Source organism: Urocitellus parryii, chromosome 3, assembly GCF_045843805.1.
Source record: "Urocitellus parryii isolate mUroPar1 chromosome 3, mUroPar1.hap1, whole genome shotgun sequence".
Classification (NCBI taxonomy): Eukaryota; Metazoa; Chordata; class Mammalia; order Rodentia; family Sciuridae; genus Urocitellus; species Urocitellus parryii.
Window position 1 is genome coordinate 134,236,322 of NC_135533.1, and position 22,229 is coordinate 134,258,550.

The 22,229-nt window shown below is 65.0% G+C and overlaps 1 protein-coding gene across 16 annotated transcripts in view; it reads left to right on the forward strand.

The window, feature by feature from the left end:
• Ncor2 (nuclear receptor corepressor 2) overlaps positions 1 to 22,229 on the forward strand; it is a 138,499-nt gene that overhangs the window by 17,867 nt on the left and 98,403 nt on the right. For 14 of the 16 annotated variants that reach the window (XM_077796068.1, XM_026402991.2, XM_026402993.2 and 11 more), the window contains exons 2-3: positions 3,543 to 3,603; positions 21,226 to 21,435. In XM_077796068.1, the coding sequence (XP_077652194.1) occupies positions 21,331 to 21,435 (105 nt within the window). In that variant the 5' untranslated portion in view covers positions 3,543 to 3,603; positions 21,226 to 21,330. Of the gene's footprint in view, positions 1 to 3,542; positions 3,604 to 13,874; positions 14,270 to 21,225; positions 21,436 to 22,229 lie in introns of those variants that run through there. The other 2 variants (XM_077796069.1, XM_077796070.1) reach the window with 2 other exon arrangements.

The window sequence follows — 22,229 nt, forward strand, 5'->3', positions numbered from 1 at the left end:
GGTGGCCCAGCAGCCTGGTGGGAAGGGTCGGGGCGGCGCCCTGTGGTTGGGTCCCCTGTGGGGGGCGGGCCGTGGCCTCCCCGTCGGAGCCGCCCTGCTGGCTGTCCTACCTGGTGAGTCCAGCAGCCTCCCTGGCCCCCAGCTGCTCTGGCCCCACTCAGGCCTCGCTCTGGCCAGCTGCACCCTGACCTCAGTGCCTGGCCCTGCTGGGGAGGACCCCGACCTTCATGGGGGGGAGAGATCACCTGGTTCCTGTCGCCGTGGCTACTGCTCTTGGAAGCCCCTGCTCGTTGCCTGGTGCACCTGTGGGAGTGTGGGGCGCCTCCAGGACCCACCTCGTGACCTCATGCCTGTGGTGGGGCTCCCACCCTGCGTCTGTGGCTGTAGGCTGCTGGTGGCCTTGGGGTGGAAGCAGGAAGAGCCTGTGGCCTTGGGTCTGTGTGTGGGCGGGGACAGGCCAGCTGGCCTCTGTGGTGTGTGCTTGGGCGGCTTCTTGGGGGTCCTGGGAGGACACAGGCCAGGAGGGGTCTGGGGGCTCCTTTGGGGCTGGTGATGGCTGGCCTGGGGAGGGGCCCTTGGAGGCCCTGCCCTTCCTGCAGCTGTCTGTGGCCAGGCCCGTTGGCTGTCTTCCCGTCCTCTGGATCTGCCCCCCCCCCCCCCCGGACCCCATGTCCCGTGGACCCCACAACCCCTGGTCCCCACAGCCTGTCTGAGCCAAGTGGGGGTGTGGAGAGCGTGGCGGCAGGGCCCGGGCGTGAACGTGTGTGTGGGTGGTGAGTGCCAGCAGCTGGCCCAGCCTCCTGCAGGAGGTGGGCTCAGCTGTGCCCAGGGGCCATGTTGCGCTGTCCCTCTGGGTTCCCAGCAGTTCTGGAGGCCGAGGAGGGTCCCTTCTGCCCTGGCTCCCATGGGTTCTGGCACCTGGGGTCTGGAGAGCTGGCCTGTGTTTGACTTGGCCAGGGTCCCTTCCCTGCACGGTGCCTGCGTGAGGTGCCTCCACTCTGACCCTCAGCTCCTGGTCTAGGCAGGGGAAGGACACACTAGTGCTTGTGAGGACTAAGAGGGTGACAGGGTGAACAGGGATGCAGAGGGCGCAGGAAGTGGGCACTTGGCCCCTAGCTGTCCAGGGCTGGCTCCCCTGGGCTCTGCCTCTGGCCTGCTGTGGACTCCTCTGCACTGTGTCTTTCCTGCCCCCTCCCACCTGGACAGCCCCTTGGGCCTGCCTTGTTGGCTGTCTGGACAGGGGCAGGGCCCTCCCAGGGTTGCCTGTTTCCACTGAACCTGCTGGATTCTCAAACTGGAGGGACCTGCCTGCCCCCTTCCCCTGGTCCAGCCAGGGCCCCGGGTCATTTGTCCAGCCAGCCTCCTCCTAGGGCCCTCCCTCCCCGCAGTCCTCCCTGCCTCTGGCCAGCTCAGCAGCAGCCTCTGCCTTCCTGAGGTCCCTGCTGGGTCAGTTCCCTAAACCAGGGACCCTGCGTGTGTCTCCTCACACTGGGAGTCGCGGAGTCCCCTCCTGGACCGCCTGCCCTGGACCCTACGCTGGGTGTCTGGGGTTGCCGCCGCTCTGGTGCCTGGAGTCAGAGTTGGCATGGGATTCCCAGCTGTGCCCAGGGCGGAGGCTGGAGCCTCCCGTTGCCCGGGGAGAGTACCTTCTGGGCCTGGCCCTGCGGAGCCATCCCAGGCAGGCTGCAGGTGGCTGGCCACCGAGGCTCTGGGAGCCATGCCCAGGCCCTCCCTGCCTCCAGCCTCCTGCAGGGCCTGTCCCTGGAGCTGCCGCAGATGGTGAGACCCAGTGCCAGGCCGGGCGCCAGTGAGAGCGCCTCCTGGAGAATAAAGAGCAGGAAAGACGCTGCCGGGCTGTCCCCCTTGAGGGTCCCTTGGGGTGTGGGAGGGCTGCCGGGCAGGTGGGGTTGGAGAGGGCAGCTCGCCAGCCACTGGATAGGGCACAGCACTGCTGGCCCTGAAGCTTGCCCAGGGCATGGCCTGGCTCTTGCACTCCACGTCCGGCCACTTGGTGGTTCATCATTTTCTTTCTGGGGACAAGGAAACAGGCTCAGAGGTGAAGCTCCCGGGCTCAGGTTGCACAGTCAGGAGGGGCAGGCCGGTTGAACCCAGGGACCTGGTCACACAGCTGCCCCCGGCCTCTGGACAGCAGGTTTGGTCCCCGGGGTTTGACCTCCACTGGAGAAGCGGCCACCTGGGTCTGCCTAGGACCAAGGGCTCTGCAGGGCGCGTCCTGAGGCAGCTGCAGCCAGCTCTGTCCGGACGGGAGAGCTGCGCTCAGGTGGGCCTTGCCCAGGGCCACAGTGGGCAGCTGGGGCCCGCCTTGTGGGGACCTCTGCAGTGTCTCTCCAGGACGGTGGATTTTTTTTTTTTTTTTTTTTTTTTATGCAGAAGTTCTCACATGTCCTGACCGGGTGCGGTCAGGGTCAGGGTGGCAGCGGAGGACAGGCAGTGGGCTTCTGCCTGGGTTGCTTTCCCGAGTAGACAGTCGCGGGTGAGCCCTGAGGGCCGCGTTCGGGCTCCCTGCGAGCCTGGGTCCCCTGTGAGCCTGAGTCCCTTGTGGTGGCCGCGCACCCCTGGTCCTCTCTGCCTTGTTGTGGAGGAGGCGCCCTGGGCAGGGCACCCTGAGGTGCGCTGGTAGCGGCCAGGGGCTGGTCTTGAGGGAGTGGAGGGGGTCGCCCTGGGTTTTTGCGCCAGGTCCTTGCGGGTAGCTTCGTTTCTCTGAATTCTGGTGTTCGTGGGTCCTGCGGTGGAGCCTGAGCCCTGCCTGGCGGAGGCCTCACCGACCGTCCTCCGTGGTGGCTGCGCCCTTTGGTGTGGGGCCAGCCGTGCACACGGTTGGTTGTTCCAAGTCCTTGTCAGCAATGGGCAGTGCCTGTCTGGAGGGGGCCCCTCCTGGTTTAGCTTGTGTCCTGCTGCCAGCCGTTACCACGCACCCTCCCCGTGTCCTCTGGAGAAGTATATCTGTCTTTGCCTCATCCCCCCTGTACCTGGCCCTCATTTTTATTTTTTAATATTTGTTTTTTAGTTTTCGGTGGACACAACATCTTTATTCATCTTTATTTTATTTGTATGTGGTGCTGAGGATCGAACCCAGCACCCCATGCATGCCAGGCGAGTGCGCTACCGCTTGAGCCACATCCGCAGCCCGAGGCCCTCATTTTCTAGTCCCTGTTCCTGGTACTGGTTGTCTCTGCCCTGCGTTCACCTTGGTGAGGGGCCGTGGGTTCTCCAGCTCTTGGGCATGGGCTCCTGGGGGCCGAGGACGCCGAGGGGCAGTGCGTGGGCCGCCCGGGCCCGTCTGTGGAAGCCTGGCCTTGGCACCTCCTCACCACAGGGCCGGCTGCGAGGCTGTTTCTGAGCCTCAGTGTTCCCCTCTCAGAGGGTGGCAGTGCCTCTGTCACCGGGTCACTGTGGAGAAGTCCTTGGGCTGCTGGTACAAGGCACAGGGCTCAGGCCATGATCACCTCCTTGCAGGTGACATGGTCCCAAGGCCCCACCCTGGGAGCCGGGTTCTCAGTAACCAGTGTGTTCTCCCGCAGGTCTCCCCGGCCTCTGAGGACACAGTCTCACTGGACACAGTCTCGCTGGGGCCAGTTTCTGGTAGGTCACCTCTGTCCCCTCTGTCCCCAAGGCTTATGCTGCTGGGACCCCCTGTGGGAAGAGGGCCTGGAGTTCCTGGGGGGACGATTCTGCCTGGCAGATGTGGCCAGGGCTCCTCGGGTGCCCAGGAGGGGTGGAGCGGTGGGTGGGGGTGCTGGTTTCCGGGACGGGACGGGGCGAGGCGTGCCGCGGGGCAAGGGGGCGAGGAGGCGCCTGGCTGGCGCTGCCTGGGGAGGTGTCCTCATCAGGCAGAGGGATTTCTTTGTAAAGCGCCTACTCTGTGCCAGGCCCCGGGGTGAGGCAGAGCCTTGAACCCTCAAGATTTGCATCTTGGGGACGAAGGCTGGGTGAGGGACCATCAGGACAGGGCCGAGCGCTTGGCGAGGGACTGCAGGAGGGGTCGCCTGCAGTGTCAAGTGGGGACCAGGAGGGCCTCCCTGGGAGGATGGCATTCTAACAAAGACCTGCGGGGGATGGGGTCCTGCAGGCGTGGCCTGTGCCCTGCCTGGTGGCTTGTCCTGGCCTCTGGAGGGCAGCTCAGGGTGAGTGGCCTGGGGTCCCCCTGGAGGTCTCCCCTTGGCCCTGAGCCCTCGCCCCCTGACGGCTGGGCACTGACGAGGGGCTGGGGCTGGCCGTGGAGAAGGGTGGCCTAGCTGTGCTCCTCTGCTGCCTGCCCTGCGTTGTCCAGTCCTGCCCCTGGGAACCTTCCTCTGGCTGAGTTATCTCCTTGTCACGCCAGTGGCCGCCTGAGGACGATAAAAGGGCTTTCTGTCTGCGAGCACTTAGCTTCCCTGCTGGGCATCCATCATGGGGTGGGGGGGTTGGGCAGCCTGCTGCTCCCAGGAGCCCTCTTGGCAGGACCCAGGTGGCCGCTCTGCCCACATGAGGCCTGTCTGGGGGCCATGGCAGGGGCAGTGGAAGTGGGGCCATCCCCAGGTCATCCGCACCTGGGGGCAGATGTCAAGCATGGATGGTGACAGTTGCAGACAGGCAGGCCGTGCGCAGGCTGGAGACCTCTGTGGCCCTCTGCACTGGGCTCTTTTGATCCAGAGCAGCCCCAGGAAGTGGGCGAGTCTTCACCTGGAGGCCCCTGTGCCCTGGGAGGGAGGAGGGGACCTGGGCCTTGAGGTGTGGCGTCTGAGTCCTGGGGGTGGTGGGCCTGCTGGGCCCTGCAGCTGGGTGTGCTGAGAGCGGGTTTCGGGGTGTCTGGGTGTCTGTGTGTGGTTAATCCAGGTGGGGCTGGAAGGTGAGCCCAGGATGGCCGCTCTCTGCTGCCCGAGGAGGCCCATTGGGATAGTCTGCAGGCAGACAGGGGACCAGGTGTGTGTGTGGCGGGTCCTTGGCCTGTGGGGTCACAGCTCTGAGACTCATCCTTTCTTCGGCAGTGGGACTGGTTTTGTCCTCAGGGCCAGGATCCCGTGGGATATCCTCATCTCCCCCAGCTCAGGACGCTCAGCCCTGCCCCTCCTTCCCCTCCCCACAGGGCCACCCTCAAATGACAGCAATTAATGGTGCCCGCGATGGCCCTGCTGACAGCTGAGCTTGTCTGCCTGCGGCCACCCCGCTAATCGGACCCGGGGGACGCCCCTCCTGCTGCGGCTTCCGCTCCACACAGCCCCTCCCTGTCCCTTGGTCTGGAGCTACCCTGGACAGGCCCTGGGAGCGGGCAGAGTCCCTGTCCCTGCATCCTCCTCCTGGCCCTTCGCCATGGTTGCCTTTTTCCTTTCACAAATGGCTGGGCTCTTGCTCGACCCCTGGCCCAGGGGTTCCGGTGTGCCCCTGTCCTGTGCCCTCGCTTTACCAGGAGTCCTGCTGAGGCCTTCCTGAGATGACCCTGCAGGGTACCTTGGTGTGGCCCTCAGGGAGCCCCCGGGCCAGGGTCGTCCTTCCCTCTTCTCTCTTCCTGGGGGACAGGGTAGCTGGAGCTCTGGAGAGCAGGTACCAGTTAAGTGCCCCATCTTGAAGCTGGGCAGGGGCCTTGGGGATGCAGGTGCTGCTGACCTGAGCCCTGTCTGTGGAGGGTCGTGAGGACCCTGGCCAGGCCTGTCCACGCAGGGCCCTATTGCTCCTATGGCAGCAGCAGTGAGCCCCCGAGGCCCCTGGCATGTGCCTGGACCTGCTGCTCTACTGCCCCTCTGCTCCTGCAGCTGGGGAGTCTGGGGTCCAGAGGCCAAGGGCTTCGCGCACCTGACCTTGCAAGGGGGGGCAGGTCTGAGAGTCAACCCCAACTTATTTTGTTGAGGTTCATAAGTCAGGACCTTTGGGAAACTTGAGGGATGGCTCTGGGACCCACAGACCTGACCTAGAAGTGGGGGGCGTCGCTGCCTGCGTGTGGGTTTGTCTGTCTGTTACACTCTGGCCAACCAGCCTGGAGGTCCAGCCAGCCTGTGGGAAGGCGCAGCTCTCGGTTCCCCGGGTCTCGCTGGACGCTAACACTGGTACCAGCACAGACTAGGGTATGCCCTGCCCCTCCAGAAGAACTGCTGACCTCGTGTCTGCCATAGAAGTTCCGGAACCTTCTAGAGGTGCACGGTGAAATCATCCCACAGCACACACGTGCGGTTGCGTGTCTGGCCGCTCTGTCGTTCTGACATTCACGCTGTGTCCTCTGTCGTCAGGGCTCCTCCTGTTTTTTACTATTTGTGTTTCAGTCATCGTTGAACCTGGGGCCTCATCCTGTGTATTTACTTATATGTGGTGCTGTGGGTCGCACCCAGGGCTTTGCGGCGCTGGGCGAGCGCTGTCCCACTGAGCCCCAGCCCGGAGCCCGTTCTTTGTGCTGGGGACACCGTTGCACGCCCCTCTCCTGTGAGGGCGGGTTGCCAGGCATGTGGGGGCTGTGTGGGACTTAGAGCTGATTTCTCACGCGGCTCTGCGTCCACCCGCAGACCTGGGAACCCCAGTGGCGCACACCCTCACGGGCACTCCTGTCAGCCGTTCTGGTGCACCCCACGCGTGTTCAAGTGCACTGCACGGTGGGCTGCATTTTGGGAAAGGCTGTGGCTACCTGGTGTAGCTCCCCTGGCCTGGGGAAGTGGCCCCTCCCTCCACGACCTGGCTCTGCCTTTCTTCCTAGTCTTCATGCCACTTCCTGCTTTTCTTGCCTTATTGCGTTGGCCGGGAGCGCCGCGTGGCCCTGGGCAGCAGCCCTCCAGGGGCCCCCTCTGGGATTTTCACTCCCCCCTCTACAGGTTTGAGGAGACGCGGGCCTTCAGAGGTCAAGTGACTTCTCAGCACAATGAGGATTAAAACTTGTGACCACAAGTTGGTGCTTCTTCCCCTCTGTGCCAGGAAGGACCAGCTCCCTTTGTCACAGGGATCGGAGGTGATGCCAAGCACTGGTGCCCAGTAGGGCCAGAGCCCCGCTCCCCCGAGGGTCTTCTGTGCTGGGGAGATGACAGTGGGAGCTTTCTGGGTCTAGCACTGAGCCTGGCTCTGCCAGGTCTGCCCTGCCCAGCAGTCACCTTGGGCATCACCAGACCTGGGGGGAGCTGTTCCAAGGCAGAGCAGGAGCAGGACGGGGGTGGAGCGGGTGAGGGGGGCCCCTTCCTCCTCCTCCTCCTCCTTCTCTTCTCCTTCCTCGCCTGAGGGGTGCTGGCTGAGATGACTTTTCGGGGAAGGAGGCTCATAAATTAAATAAGCAATCCCGTAAATAAATAAGTAATGAGGTTAGCGGGTGCCTAATGACATCAGATTCGTAATTACGGATGGGGCCTGCCTGATGATTGCACTTGGTTTTGATCTTGGCTCTGACATGGTCTCCTCCACCTGATGGTGATCTCTGCCCCCTCTGGGGGCTGGAGGGCTGCTGCTCTGGGGGCTCTGGAGAGCCTAGGTGGTGGTGGGGTCCCCAGGGGGGTTGTACCCAGTTCCCAGCCCCAGGGGTTCAGCTGGGCGGGCTTTCTGCTGTAGGCCTTTGTGAAATTTGAAGTTGTTGCGAATCATGATGATGAAGCTACAGCAGCAATAAAACTACAGCCATCATAACAGGGTCTGTGATTGTCCCCTGGTGTTGATGCTGCCCGACTTACAGACTCTCCAGACCCTCCTGGGGAGTCTGCATGCATCTAGACGCCGAGGCACAGAGAGGCTTAGTGTCTTCCTGAAGTCACACAGCCAGTGAGGTTGGAACCTGAGCCATCTGCACTTTCCTCCCGGTGTCCTGGGCTCCTCAGCCTTCAGGCTGTCCCGGGAGGGATGTCACAGTGCTCTTCTTGCACTGGACGCCATTGGTCATGGACTCCTTCGTGCCAGTGAGGAAGATGCTAATTCAAGGTGGCTCCAGGCTCAGAGGCCTGACTGTGGAGAGCGCTTCACTCCCGTGGGACCTCTGGACACAGCCAGGACCACCCGGGGTCGTAGGGTACGCTGTTGTCCCACTTGGTGACAGAGCGAGCCGTTCACTGGATCCAGGCGGTCCCTGCTCCGTCCTGCTTGGTGGCCTCTGCCCGCTGCTCCTGATGTAGCTGTGGCCCTGCCCTAGGCGCCCGGCAGCGGCCGAGCGGCTCACAGCTGGGCATGGCAAGGGGCTCCTCTCCTGGTGGGGACTGGGGTGGGGGTCTTCTCACGTGACTCCTGGCTGGAGCCGCTCGTGGTGTGGCCGTGTCCCTGGGCCCCGGCTGCCTAGTGCGTGTGGACGCCTATCCCCAGGGTGCACTCGTTCTGGGTGGCCCTGAGTTTCTGGAACCGGCAGGGGCTTGGAGTGGGGGCTTGTGCACCCGGTGCTGAATGCGGGCTCCTGGGGCGGGGTTTCCCTGCCCTGTGGGCCCTGGGGAGGCGGGAGCTGAGGACTGCCACGGGAAGGGAGGCCCTGGAAGAGGTGGGACAGGCAGGTAGATGGCACCGAGCCTGCCTTGGGGGACCGCACACAGGTGCCACGGAAGCCACACAGCTGAGCTGTCCCCTGCCCAGCCCTTGGGGAGAGCGTGGTGTGGTTGTGCCATCTCCTGGGCGGTGGCCCCCGAGCCTTTCTTTGGGTCTGCTGTGACCTCGGCGTGTGCTGGGGCTCCTCCTGGAGCCCACAGGCAGCTGCTACTCTCACCAGCTGTTCATTTTTTTTTTTTTAATTTTTAAATTGCTTTTATTTTTTAAATACATGGCAGCGGAACGCATCACGGTTCTCACTACACACCCAGAGCACAGCGTCCCTGACCTCTGGTTGTGTAAAGTGTGTTCACACCAATTCCTATCTCCATGCATGCACTTTGGACAGTGATGTCCATCATATTCCTCCATCATGGCTGACCCCTGCCCCCTCCCACCAGCCTGTTTTATAGGCAGAAAAGCTGAGGGCACAGAGAGGTTCAGAGACTCACCCAAGGTCACACAGCTGGCACTTTACCCAGGCAGCAGAGTCACTGGCACCTGTTATTTGTGGAGTTGTGGGGTGCCACCTACAGTGCCCGCGTGGGTGCTCTGCTCTAGCCACAGCCAGCTGGGATCTCCTGGCAGGGCCTCCAGCCGCAGGCAGCCCGCATGCACCACGTAAGGGCTCAGGCATGCAGCAGCTGCTCCTGCTGAGCGGGGTCGTCAGGGCAGGGAGTCCTGCTTCCTGTCTCCAGCAGCCAGCCTGCTGGCCTCATGGCCTCCGGGGGATACAAAATGCAGAGCCCTGACACTGGGGAGAGAGGATGCTGTAGCATAGGATGGGAGGAGGGTGACTGCTTTGTGGGGCTCCTTTTGGTACAGGGCTCAAGGGTCAGCTTGATGAGGTGGCATTTGAGCTGGAGTCTGGACAATGAACAGGAGGTGGCCACAGGAAGGGAAGAGGGAGGAGCTTTCCAGGGAAGGGGTCAGCAGGTGCCAAGGCCCTGAGGTCACCACCTTTCAGGGATGCTGCCGAGGCCAGGAGCAGGGCCAGGGGATCAGGATGGGCTGCCTGGGTCAGAGGCTGTTCTGTAGCCCTGGGGGGTCGGCCTCACCGACATTCAGGGCAGAAATCCAGTTTAATGGTTCTCTCCCCGCTTTGTTCTAGGTTTGGGGATTTGGTTATCGGGCATGGCACTGAAAACTTGGCCCTTGCCTCCAGAGCCAGTCCAGTAACAAGGGCTCCGTTCAGATGGGACAAGTGCAGGCATGGCCCGATCCAGGAGAACAAACAGGCCTCAGGGAGCTGCCTTCTGTGTGGCTTTTCCCAGGCAGATTCCTGCCCCAGCCCAGCCCAGCCTCCAGGGGAGGGCAGGCATCTGAGCCCAGGGTGACAGACACTCCCTTCTCTTCTCCTATAGAGAAGAGGGAGGCCTCCAGCACAGCAGGGCAGGTGAGAGGGTGTCACACACTCAGGGAGCTTGGAGGGTGACAGGGAGGGGTGGCCACCAGCCACCATCATGTTCCCAGAAAAGCTGGAAATCTGGGGTTTGTAAGCAAGGCCCTGATTTCTTAAAGAAAAAAACTGTGTGGGACAGAAAGCTGCCGTGGCCCAGCCGCCTGTCACCTGGCTCCGCGGCTCACTGCCACTCTTATCTCCAGAGCGCCACGTCCCCCGCGACCTGGCATAGTGCCCCGTGGAGCGTCCTGGAAGTCAGCCGGCACCTCTGGAAAGCCTTCCTGAGGGCGAGAGCCGGGGCTGCTGCAGCTCCTCCAGGAGCTGGGGCCGAGCCCTGGACGGGTGGTCTAGTGGTCAGCACTCCCTGGAGGCAACTGGGGTCAGCCTGGACGAGGATGGCCGCTAAATCCAAGGACAGGTGGCTTTCCAGGGAAGGTGTAGAGCAGGCGGCCCCGTGGGCAGAGGTGTAGGCCGGGCCCCTGCGGGGGAGACGAAGAGCCTTGGCCGTCCAGTAGCTGGTGCCTGGCGCCATGGGAGGACGTGACTCTGGCAAGTGCAACGTGCCCTCGCTGGTCGGGCCCCGTGGAGCATTCTCAACACGTCTTCCCGCCCTTGCCACTACCAGGACGAGGCCTCCCGGTCCCCGAGCAGGTGGCCCTGCCCTGCTCCCGCCGATGCTCTATGCCTGCAGCGCTGCCCCGAAGCCGCTGCAGCTGGGGCCAGTCTGGAGAGAGCGTTGGCTCTGCAGCTGCCCGCCACAGCTGCCCGCCACAGCTTCCCGGGAGGGGGCTGGCCCTGCACCATAGCAGGCCACAGTCTGCCCCCACACCATCCTGCCTGGGCGTGGCCTCCTCTGACTGAGAAGCATGTCTGTGGCCTGCTTCCCCCTCCCCATCAGGGAAGCCTGTCCCCAGTGCCTGGGCTCCCTGGGGCCTCCTGGGGAAGGGGACTTGGGTTTCTGTGGTCTGTCTTTAGCTGGCTCAGGGAGGAGAGGGCCAGCTGCTGGCCTCGGGCTGTGGGCAGCTCCAGAGCTGCTCAGGGCCTGCCCTGGCTCCAGCCTGCAGTGGATGGGACGGTGGCCAGAGTGGCCAGGGCGGCCAGGGCAGTGATGCCTCACTGAGTGTGGGTGGTGGTGTGGTCGGCACGTGGTCCCCGCTGGAACCTGGGAATATGACCTCTTGGATCAATGGCCTTGGCAGAGGTGATGAAGGCCAGGTCCTTGAGACCAGCCTGCACTAGGGAGGCCCAAGTCCGACAACCAGTGTCCTTCTGAGGAGGCAGGCGGAGGCCTCGTGAAGGCAAAGCTGGCTGGAATGGAGTGGCCACACGCCAGGGACACTGGGAGCCACGAGGTGAAGGGAGGTGGGTCCTGTGTGTCCCGGGAGGCAAGGAGGCCTGCTGACATCTGATGTCAGGTCTGGCCCTCAGAGTTGTGGGCGGGCCGCTGGCCGTTGTTCTCAGCCACCCAGGCTGTGGTGCCCTGTCCCTGCAGCCCCTGGAAACCAGGGTAGCGTGGATTTTGTTTTAATCACACTTAACTTTTAAAGCTCTGTTGTCTGGGCAGTTCCAGTGCCATGAGCGCACAGTAGGGCCGCGAGCACACAGTAGGGCCGCACACCTTGGCCAAGCACCCAATAGCCCCAGGCCTGACTGGAAGAGGCTCCCAGGCGGGCAGCGCTGGTCTGGAATGGTCCACTCTGCAGTGACTCTTTCTCTATCACATGGAGTTGACCATCCCGAATAGGCCACCGGCCACCATGTGGCTTCACCCTGCTTCCTCCTTCCAGAATGTTCCGGGCACCCGGAAGGATAGCTATACCCAGGGGTCGCACCCGCCGTACCCAGCCCTGGCGACCTGGCCTGCTCTCCACCTCTGGATTCACCCCATGGGGGAGGGCTGGGCACCACCTCGCGCCATCCTAGCTGATGTCCGTCCGTCCGTCCTTGTGGCTGAATCGTGTCCCTCTGAGGCCGTGTGGCCCGAGCCTCTCCACGGAGGCCTCTCGGATGAGGAGGCCGAGGCCTGAGCTCAGTGCCTCCCTCCTCCTCGCTGCCCCGTCCCCCACCTCCCTCACCCCGTCCCTTCTGACCTGACCCCTGCCCCTCCCGCCAGGAAGCTGCAGCCTGGGTGGAGGGTGCAGAGCAGGGTCTCTTCCCGGGTGCAGAGTGCGCCACCGTGGCCTGGCCGTGTCTGGGTCTGGTCCTCTCGAGTGCTGTCCACCTGAAGGGTGCATTCCCTTGATCCTGGGAGAGGCAGAGGCAGGCGCCTGCATGGAACCAACCCCGGGAGGCTGGGGACCCTGCCTGGGCCACCTGGCCTGTCCTCTCTGGAGCCGTTGCCCGGTGCTTGCGTGGCTCTGGTCCCTGGTGGGTGGCATCGCTGACCTTGCCCACCCCAAAGTGCTCCATGCAGGTGGGTCCCTGGAGGGCCGCGTTGGCACACCTTGGCCATGTCTAGTCACTGCAGGGGCTTGGGGACGAGGTGTCTGTGAGTGCTGACCACGGGCCAGTGTGTCTTGGACCCCAGCTCGCTCAGGTTTGATGATGGGCTGTTCAGAAGCAGCTACCTGTGGCTCTCGTCTGGAAGCCACTCAACAAGTGTCCGCATCTCACAGGGCAGACGCAGGACGAGGCTGTGAGTGACAAGGGACACACCGGTGGTGGGCACTGTGAGGTGGCCGTTGTCCTCCAGGTCCCAGGGCATCTTTGGGAAGGCCTGCAGTGGGTCTCTGTCCAGAACAAGCTGACCAACAGGACCGCGCAGCCCGTGCTCTCTGGCCTGGTGGTGTGAGCCCGGCCACTGGACCCTCCTCTGCTCTGGGTTCCTGTCCCCGTAGCTGGGTGAGTCCCTGGCTGCAGACACTCGCCTGGAGCTCCGGGCTGAGAACGGCCTCGCTGCCCACCTAGAAGAGAAGCCCTCAGAGGGACGGGCCCGCGTCTGCCCTGGGCACGGGTCTTGGGAGCCTGGAGATCTCCCTGGGGTGGTCTCTGAGGGCCGAGGGGGCCTGACGACGAAGTCTGGGCTTGGTCACCTGCAGGTCAGTGAAAGCCTGCGGCCTCCTTGCCGGCTCTGCCGCGGGCAAGGAGGGCACAAACGGGCCTGCCCAGAGGCGGTCCCAGGCCTGGGCAGGCCGCTTGTCCTTTGGGTGCCTCCTGTCCTGGATATCTGGTCCTTGTGGTGGGTGGGCGGGCATGGCCTGCCAGCCCGTGAGGCACTTAATGTGGCCCAGGGGACCTGTGCGAGCTGCTGGGGGCCGCCCTCCTGTCCCCTGAGTCCAGTCCCCTCGGTCTTGTCCCTGATCTCCCTGCCCGCCTGTGTCAGTGCACCACCCTTGGTCCTGCCTCCCTGCACCCCAGGCCGGTGCCCACGCGGTGCCCAGCGATGTGCCCACTGCTCGTGGGAGTGAACCCGAGACTGTGGGTGAGCTTGGGCAGCTTTCCCTGAGCCCCGCTGCCACCTCTCAGCCCCTAGCCCCTGTGGACGGCAGGCCCGCCCGCCCGCCCTCCAGCAGGGGCAGACTGACACCCAGAGGCGCTCAGACTTGTCTGTGAGTCACATGCGGACCGCGGCCAGGGCTCCGTCGTTTCTGGCCTGGAGGCTGTGTGTTTTTCCCTGTGCCGGTCACCTAGATGACTCGAGTCGGCGTTCTGTGCCGCGTCTTCTTTTCCTGAGATTCAAAGGATAGGAGTACTTCCCTCGGCCGTCTGACCCTGCAGGACAGGAGGTCGGGCAGGGCCTGTCCACCTGGGCCGGTGCTGGGAGCCTGTGTGGCCAGCTGGGAGGAACGGGTTAAAGGAGGGTACGGGCTGGCTCCCGAGCTAGAGTGGAGAGGCTTCCAGCCGAGCTATAAAAAGGCCTCGCGGTGTTTGAGCGAGTCGCTGGCGGCCCGCCAGGTTTCCATGGCGATGAGGAATTATCCCGGGTGCCAGGGCTGGAGGACGCTCCTACCCTGGCTTCCGACCCAGCGGAGATCACTTATGTAATTCTGTGCTGTAGGCCCGGCGGCCGGAGGCGAGGCCAGCCTGAGGCCCGTCGTCTGGGTCCTGGCCGTGGGGTCAGGGTCCCCGCAGCTTGTCCCTGAGGGTCTCTGCTGCTCCGGTGTCGGGGAGCATCGTGCAGGAGCCTGGGGGTCCACCTGCCCCCTGGCCCCTGCAGGGCCGCCGGCTGGGGTGGGAGCCCAAGTCTCGCGGGAAGGGAGCTGCTGCCCGGGCCTGGCGGCGGCCCTGCAGGAAGGATGGGCCTGCGGCTGGCCGCTGGGAGTCTGCTGGAGGCCTGTGGCCGCCCCTGTGCGTGCACCACGCTGCCCCCCGGCTGGCACGGCCGCCCCCCGCCCGCTGCCCTGTGAGCGGGGCTCCTGCCAGCGGAGCTCCCAGCTGCCAGCAAGACCGGTCATGTGGTCGGTAAGAGGAGTGGCTGGGCCCCAGGTCCAGGGAGGGCGGCCACAGGCTGGGGGGCTATAGCCCATGGGCCGTGGGCTGGGGGTGCCACTCAGGGTCTCTGGAGTCAAGTGGATGGAGCCCCAGCCCTGTCGCCAGGCTCAGGGGCCACCTGGGCAGCGTTCAGCCAGCTGGGAAGATGTGGTCAGGCCCCACGCTTGCGGGACGGTGGACCAGGCTGTCTTATTGGACAGAGTTGCTCAAGTCTAGGGAGCGCGTGGCAAGGTCCCCTGGGAGTAGACGCACGGTGGCCTTGTGCCCCCGCTGGACCTCGGTGCACCCCCACTGGACCTCGGCGCACCCCGGCATTGTCCAGAGTGTGGTGTGCCTGGCCGGGGTGCGCTGGGGTCCAGGGGGCCTGGGACAGGCTTGTGCCTGGCGCGGCCTGGTGTGGCCATGCTGCCTGGCCTCGGTGCCCGGCTCCCCACTGAGGTGGCGCTTGGCTTGGTGCCTGTGTCTGGTTTGAAATCAGTGCCACCGGCCCGGGCTTGTCCAGGACCTTGGCAGCGGGGTAAACACTAGAGAGTGGGGCGGGCCCCGCACAGGGCGCCCTCAGGAAGGGAGGCCGAGGGAGGCCTGGGCCTGGAGCTGTGGCGGGCAGCAGCACGTCCCCTGGGGACTCTGAGCCTGGCAGGTGGTGGTCTGCACTCTAGGTGTGCAGGCTGCTTCCTCAGGCCCCGTGGAGCCCTGTGGTGGCCTGTCCCATGCTGTGTGGCCTCAGGCCATCCCCTGGCTGCTGCGGACCTCGGTTTCCTTGTCTGTGATGTGGGACAGTAAAGGGGTCCACACAGGCATGGGCACAAGGGCAGAAGACAGTGGGGTCTACGTCCTGTTGGACACGCCCCTGCCCTGTGGCCCTGGACATGCCGCTTCACGGGCTGAGTCTCACCTTTCTCATCTGGCAGGTGGATACTCGGCTGGTCCCCACCCCAGAGGCAGTGTGACCAAGGGGCAGTAAGACAGGCCTCTGGCTCATGGGAGGCCCGGAGGCCTGGCCTCTCGGCTGCTGGTGTTAGGGAAGGGCAGGTCAGCATCTGGTTCAGGTCCAGCTCCCGGCCTCCAGGAGGCTCAGTCTCCCAGGCCCTGGGACCCGGGGCCTGCTTGTGTGTGGACGCAGGGTGGCTGGGGCGGTTCCTGTCCCCTGTCCTTTCCTGTCCCCTGCAGTCTGTGGTCCTCAGGCGAGGCAGAGCGTGGCAGACACCCAGCTCTCCTGGGCTGGGCGAGGCCCCGGGCCCCTGCGAGCCGTTCCGCTCCCTCCCTGGACAGCTCCCACCAGCCCCAGGCCAGGTCCCCTCTATGGTGCCCTGTGGCCTGCGGGCCGGGCCAGGCGGGAGTCCGGCCCACTGAGGTGGCAGCCGTCCCGTGTCTGTAAAGCACACCGGATGCCAGGCCGGTGGCTGGCTCGGGGCCTCCACTCTGCGGCTAGCAGGAGGCAGTGGGGAGTCCCCTGGGCGGGCGGCAGGGCCGTCCCTGCCAGTGGCCTCTTCTGAGTGTCCTTGGCCCCCCTGGGACTTCAGGAACAGCTCCCGAAGTGGGGGCCCGGCGCATGTCCCTTCCCTAGTCCCAAGGCCTTGCTGTCCCTTGAGAGGGCCATATAGCTGTGCTGAGGCTGCCCCTGCTGTTACCCCACTATGAAGGACAGGCCACAGGACCCGGGCTGAGGTCCACACAGCTGGTGGCCGTCACCAGAGTCTTGCGGTGCCACGGAGTGCTCGAACCCAGTGCTCAGACTGCGCTCCCTGGGTGAGGGCCAGCCCTGAGCAAGGGGCAGCGGCGGCGGCCCTTGGCCATGCAGGGACCGTGGGGGGCAGGGTCCTGGGTCCCGGGGCCTCGCTGTGCTGGCCTGCCTCTGGTCTGCCTGCTCACGGTGGCCGGGCCATCCTGGGTTCATGTCCACCATGGCCCCCGGCCCCAGTGCCCCCTGTGGAGTGGGGGAACCCTGGGCCTCGCCTGTGCCTCCTGGGAGGCTGATGCCAGGGTCACGGAAGGGAGGTGCCCCGAGACCCCTGGGGAGGCCGAGGCCGACCCACGAGAGGCTAGACCCTGGGCCAGGAGCCAGCTGGGCAGCTGCCCCGGGTGGCTGGCCCTCTCTGACCCCAGTCTCCTCTTCCTCCCTGCTCCACCTCTGGGCTGGGGCTGGGGCTGGGCCGCGGCCCTGAGGGTCTGGCAGCCTCACTCCTGGGCCACCGAGCTCAGCTTCTCAGCTCACTGAAGTGGGGTTCAGGTGACAGCTGGGGCCTGGGCCTCCCAGGAGGTGGGCAGGGCTGGCTTTATGCCTGTGGCTCCAGAGCGGCCCTGAAGGGCCCTGAGGGGCAGGGAGGGACTTGGTTGGGGACATCCCTACCTCCTGGCCTGTGGGCTGTCCCCGGGGGACCTGGGCATGGTCCTGCCCGAGAACCCTTGCACTCTTTCTGGAACATGCTTCTCCGGGACCCTGCCCGGCCCCTGCTTGCTTGGCTGACATCCCTGGTCCCCCCATGTTTGAGTGTGACTGTGCCCCAGGTGGGGGCTTCAGAACCTTGGGCTGGGGTTGGGGGGTGGCTGAGGGCCGCCTCCTGGTTCCCCAAGGGTGTCTTCCCAGGACCCCTCCCGCTGCTGCCCTGGGGACCTCGTCTCCTCCCAGGCCCCGCTTTCTGAGCTGGTCCGGGGATGACCGTTTCTACCTGAAATAGGCGGGCAGTGCAGACCCCCAGGGATCGCCCACTGTAGCTGTAGGTATCTGCCCTGCCTCAGTGCCTGGGCTGCCCTTGCCAGCCTGTGGGCCTCCTGGGCACCCGGTGCCTGTAGGTGGGTCCTGCCCTGGGGACTCCACGGGGCACGGGCCCCTCTGCCTGACTGGGGCATTCTGGGCAGCCCTGGGAGGTCTGCAAGGTTCTGTACTGCCAAGTGCCATGGGGGACCCCTGCCTTCCTTCTGGATAAAGCAGAGGGACAGGCAAGGGGCGTGCGCAGTGCTGGCTTGTTGGGGAAGGGGCTTTCAGCACACCTAACCCTGTGGCTTGGCATGGAATCACTTTCCCCTGTTGAGGCACACAGAGGGTAGGTGGCTTGTCCAAAGACACATAGCATTAAAAGACAAATGGCATCATGATGTGTGGTGTTTCTGTGTCTAGAGGGCATCGTCTCCGTCGTCTCCAGGAGGCCCTTAGTTTTCCTCCCGGGTTCTGTGTGCTGGGCATCTGGCTCTGACCTGGGAGGGCCCTCTGCCAGGTTAGGGAGAGTGCACCCCGCTTGGCCCAGATCTGGGGCTCCCAGATGCCCAGTCTTCTGGAAGCTCAGGGGTGTGACCTGGCAGCTCTGGCGCTGGGAGTGGGGAGGGGCCGCCCCTCCCACGGTCATCTGCATGACAATGAGCCCTTTGTGGCCCTGGCCTCCTTTCTGGCTCACTGCAGTTCCTGGCCTGTAATGTCATAATGGGCCCTTTCTATAGGGGACAGAGGCTGGGGAGACAGAGGTTGGGTGGGCTGCCAGCTTGCTGGATGGTCCTACTTCATCTCCCCGAGGACTGGGGAGACGTCTGCTCCTGCTGGCCCCCTCGCACCCTGGGGCTCGGCGTCCTGGGCCCTCAGAGCTCTCAGGTGGCCCCTGTGCCAGGCCTGCTGCGAGGGGCCCTGGGGGAGCCCGCGGTGGCCAGGCAGAGGCTACCCCGTGCCGCATTCGAGTGGGGCAGCAGGAGGAGGTCCCAGCTGGTGCGATGGCGTGGGTGGCCCCCAGAGAGACATGCCTGCGTCCCGGCACCAGGCCCTGCGTGGGACCACTCTGGATTCCTAGGGGACCCTCCACCCGGGGGCCAGTGGCCTGTGAGAGACAAGGGCAGTAGAATGGGAACCACTGAGGACGGAGCTGCGCAGGCCCTGGGGTCTCGGGGCCACCAGGGCTGGTGGGTGGCACGGGCCCTGCCAGGTGCCCTGCAGGGGGACGGGCGGCCTCCAGGGCTGCTGGACAACCAGCATGCTGTGAAGGCTGCCCCGTGGTCATTCCCCGGTGGCCTACCGGCCCTGGATGCCCTGGATGGCCTGGGTGGTGCTGGGCCCTGGCCAAGCCTGAGTGTCCAGCACAAGGTCAGGGTCAGTAAGTCCAGCCCTTCCAGGAAGGAAGGCACCCCTGACCCTGCCTCCCTCACTGCAGGCCTGGTCCCCTCTTGCCCTCCACCTTCCGCAGTCCTGGCCAGGGAGCGAGGGACCCAGCAGGCGGGAGGCTCCCTGGGCCCCCGACACCTTGGCCACAGGCTGGACGTGGGCCAGAATCGGGCTGCAGGGTTCCCCCCACTGACCAGGAGCCCCGGAGAACGGAGGAACCTAGCCGGAGAGGGCAGGCCGCCGGGCAGAGGCCACACAGCTGTAGGAGGCTCGGAGGGTGACGGAGGGCTGGCCTTTCAGCTCCCAGTGGGCGGCCTGGACCCCGGGCCTCGTGGAGACCTGTGCGGGCCCTCGTCCGTGGGTCTCTCCTCGTCCAGGAGAGACCCAGAGGGTGGAGAGCTGACCCCAGGGAGATCTGAGCCCCTTAAAATTAGGGGTTTAGGCTTCCATCTCTTGGCCGCGAGCAGACTCCCTGTTTCTCCTGTTTAGCATAAAAGACTCATGTAACTACAAAAAGCTTCAGGCACAGTTGGATCCAGGTGCTGTTGTGTTCAGCGCCTCACAGCCCGAGTGGAAGGAGAGCTCGTCTTTCCTGATGTCCAATGAATCTCCTGGGAGAGGGTTTTGTTGGCTCTGCCTTGGGGTCACACCCTCCCCAAACCAGCAGCTGTGTCCCAGCAGCTTGATTGGCGCCTGACAGAGGGAGTGGGGTGGCCACCCACGGGAGCTGGGGTGTGGGATGTGCAGAGCGGGTGTCAGTGGGCAGGACTGGTGTGTGTCCCCATGGGTGGCTTGCCTGGCATGCTGAGGCTGGAGGCCACCCACGGTCCTCGTGCCCTCCCTTCAGGCCAGCGTGTCCACTTGGGGGAGGGGACCCTGTGGCTTCTGGACAACTGGGCCCAGGTGGTCAGCTGCTGGTATAGCAGGGCCTTGTCTGGCCCGCTCACGTCTGGACCCTCCTGCTCCCCCAGCTCTGCCCCCCACACTATGGCTTCCAGTGGCCAGTCTTGACCACAGGTTGCTGCCTGGAGGCCTGGGCTGTGTCGGGGTCGGTGACTTTCTGGGCTGGGTCTGTAGCAGGGCCATGTCCCGTCTCCTGCCCTGCGCTGCGTCCCCGAGCCCTGGCCAGGCCTTGGGCTCCCCTTCCTCCTGCCTGGCCTGTGGGTCCCGTGCTTGCCACTGTCCTGCTTGAGGCCAGGACCCCGTCCCCCAGGTTCGTGTAGACCGCGCTCCCCGCACGCGCTGCTGTCCAAGCCCCGTTGACTCTGGACCCAGCCATGGTCTCCGTGGTCACTGGGCGCTTGCTTTCAGTCTGGAGCTCCTGAGCAGGCTTTGGGCTTCCCGTCACTGCCCACCCGATGCTGGTCAGTGCTGGCGAGCCTGAGCTTGGGCTTCTGCTGGCTCTGGCTGCCGCAGCCCGAGGGTTTCCTGGCGCAGGATCCCCTCTGCAGTCTGTGTCACAAGGGCTCCTGGGAGGTAGCGGGTGGGGGTCCAGCTCCGGCGTGCAGTGCAGGAGGGGTGGCCACTCGGGAGGGCCAGTCGGGAGGGTGGTCCAGCCCCGCTCTGGGCAGCAGGAGGCCTTCGGCTGTTCTCACATGTGTGCCGTCCCCAGCTTCCCAGCGTGCCCTGCCCGCGCGTCCACCTACTCTCCTGCTGCTTCCCGTGGCTCGGGCTGTACGTGGTGCCCTCGTCTGTTGAGGCTGTGGGTGAGAACGTCTGGCAGGGTGGACAGAGCAGGTGTGGGCAGGTGTGGCTGGCGGCTGGGCCGAGCCTGCTCAGGAGGCCTGTGTCCGTGCCACCCTCACATCACCCGCTGTGCAGCCCCGAAGCTGAGGTTCAGAGAAGGGAACCCACTTGCCCCGGGCCACACAGCTTGGGGGTGGCCGGGCAGGGCTTGTTCCCGCGGCCACAGTTAGGGGGCAGCCGTCCTGCGGCCAGGGAGATGCTGGGGGCCGCCTGGCTCTGGCTGTGCGCCGAGTGTCTGGAGAGCCCTCGCTGTCCTGCAGGTGGCCTTCTCTGATTCCTGCTCTCCCTGTGCGAGCAGCCATCCTGTGGCAGGTGACAGGAGCCCCGCGTGGGCGGGCAAGGAAGGATGCACAGGAGGGTGCCTCTGCCTCAGGCCAGCTGTCCCCAGGGTGGCCTCGCTGTCCTGCAGCCCTGCCCTCCCACTGGCTGGCACCTGTCCTGGCAGGCCAAGGTGGCCCTCAGGCTGCTCTCTCCAGCCCAAGGCCAACCCTCACTGGCTGGGGTCAGCCCCATCTGGAAGATGGCTGGCCGTCCTTCTGGTTCTCTGCGGCATGGCCACGGGGCTTCTGCCTGAGAAGGTGCTGTTTGTGACCCTGGAAGTCCCGGTCACCTGCCCAGGGTGCAGCACCTTTCTTGGTGTGGCCCTGACCTTGCGTGGTCCCTCCCTCCTCATGTCATGATGTGATCCTTCAGGAGGCCGCAGGAGGCCCTAGAGGCCAGCCTTGCCCAGCCCCCGCTGCCACCAGAGGCCTACTCAGCTGGCCCTGGCCACACCTCCCGGGCTGGTGCTATGCGGGAGCTGCCAGGGGCTTTTGGAGAACCTTGCCCTGGGGACGCTGAGAGTCCTGGTGGCTGTGGCGTGGGGAGCCGTAGCTGTGGGGTGGGTGGGCGAGGGCCTGGGCCTGGGAGGGGCAGTGTCCCCTCTGACCCCAGGCCTGTGCGTTGTCCGCGGGCCTGGCTCTGTACCCTGCCCCGTGCTGGGAGTGGCCATTGAGCAGGGTGGGGAGCCCCAGCGGGTGATCAGTGGGCGATTAGCGGGCCGTCCTGGTCCTGCAGGGCCTGCCCTCCTCACTCATCTGCTTTTTTGTCTCCACAGGAGCTTGTGACGGTGGCCCGTGATCAGATGGCAAGGACTGGCCTTTAGTCCTCAGTGGTGGTCACCAGAGCGTTCTTCAGGGCCTGAGGCCCAGCTCCTGCCACCATGTCGGGATCTACGCAGCCCGTGGCACAGACGTGGAGGGCCACCGAGGCCCGCTACCCGCCCCATGGCATCTCCTACCCGGTGCAGATCGCCCGGCCCCACACGGTAAGGGGTGGCGCCCTTTGGGGCTCTTGCTTCTGCTCCTTTCTTCCCCTGCGAGCCAGGCTGCTGTGGCTCGGGACACCCTCTGCAGCAGGGCACCTTGTCAGAGGCTGCCCTGCCCTAGGGCCCTTCCAGGCCTGGGGTGTTTGGTAAAGTCTTCATTCCCATCTTGAAAGCTGGGAAGCCGAGCCAGGCATGGCGGCTCCCCCCTGCAGTGCCAGCCATCTGGGAGGCTGAGGCAGGATCACAGTGCAAGGCTCAGCCACTTGGCGAGACCCTACCTTAAAATAAAAGAGAAGGCTAGGAAGGTGGAGGCGGGGCCTGGCTGAACAGAGGCTCCACCCCTCTCTTGATTGGCAGTTGTATTTGCCCGAGTGAGGTTCCTGCTGCGCAGGCAGGCTGACCTCGCAGTGGCCGCCTCTGCTTTCCCGTCTGGGGTTGGGGAGGTCTCCTGGGGGCCATTGGCTCCCTTCCCCGCTACTTCACTGTGGCTGAGAGGCTGAGGCTCAGCCCATGCTGTCTCTGGACGCCTGGTGTGGGGCCCAGGGCGGCCTCTGTGCCACCCGGAGCTGCCCTGGCTGGGCAGTGGGCCTGCCCTGGGGATGGGAGGCCTTGGTGTGCCTGTGTGCCCCCAGCTGCTCCCCTCCGCCTGCAAGCAGGGCCCAGTTTCCCCCTCACTCCTCACTGACTTCCTGGTCCTCTCTGGCATCTGTTGGACACCTGTTGCGTACTGTGACCAGCCCCAGATGCTCAGTGGGTGGGTATCGACCTGGCGGGAGCCATGGTGGGCATGGCCC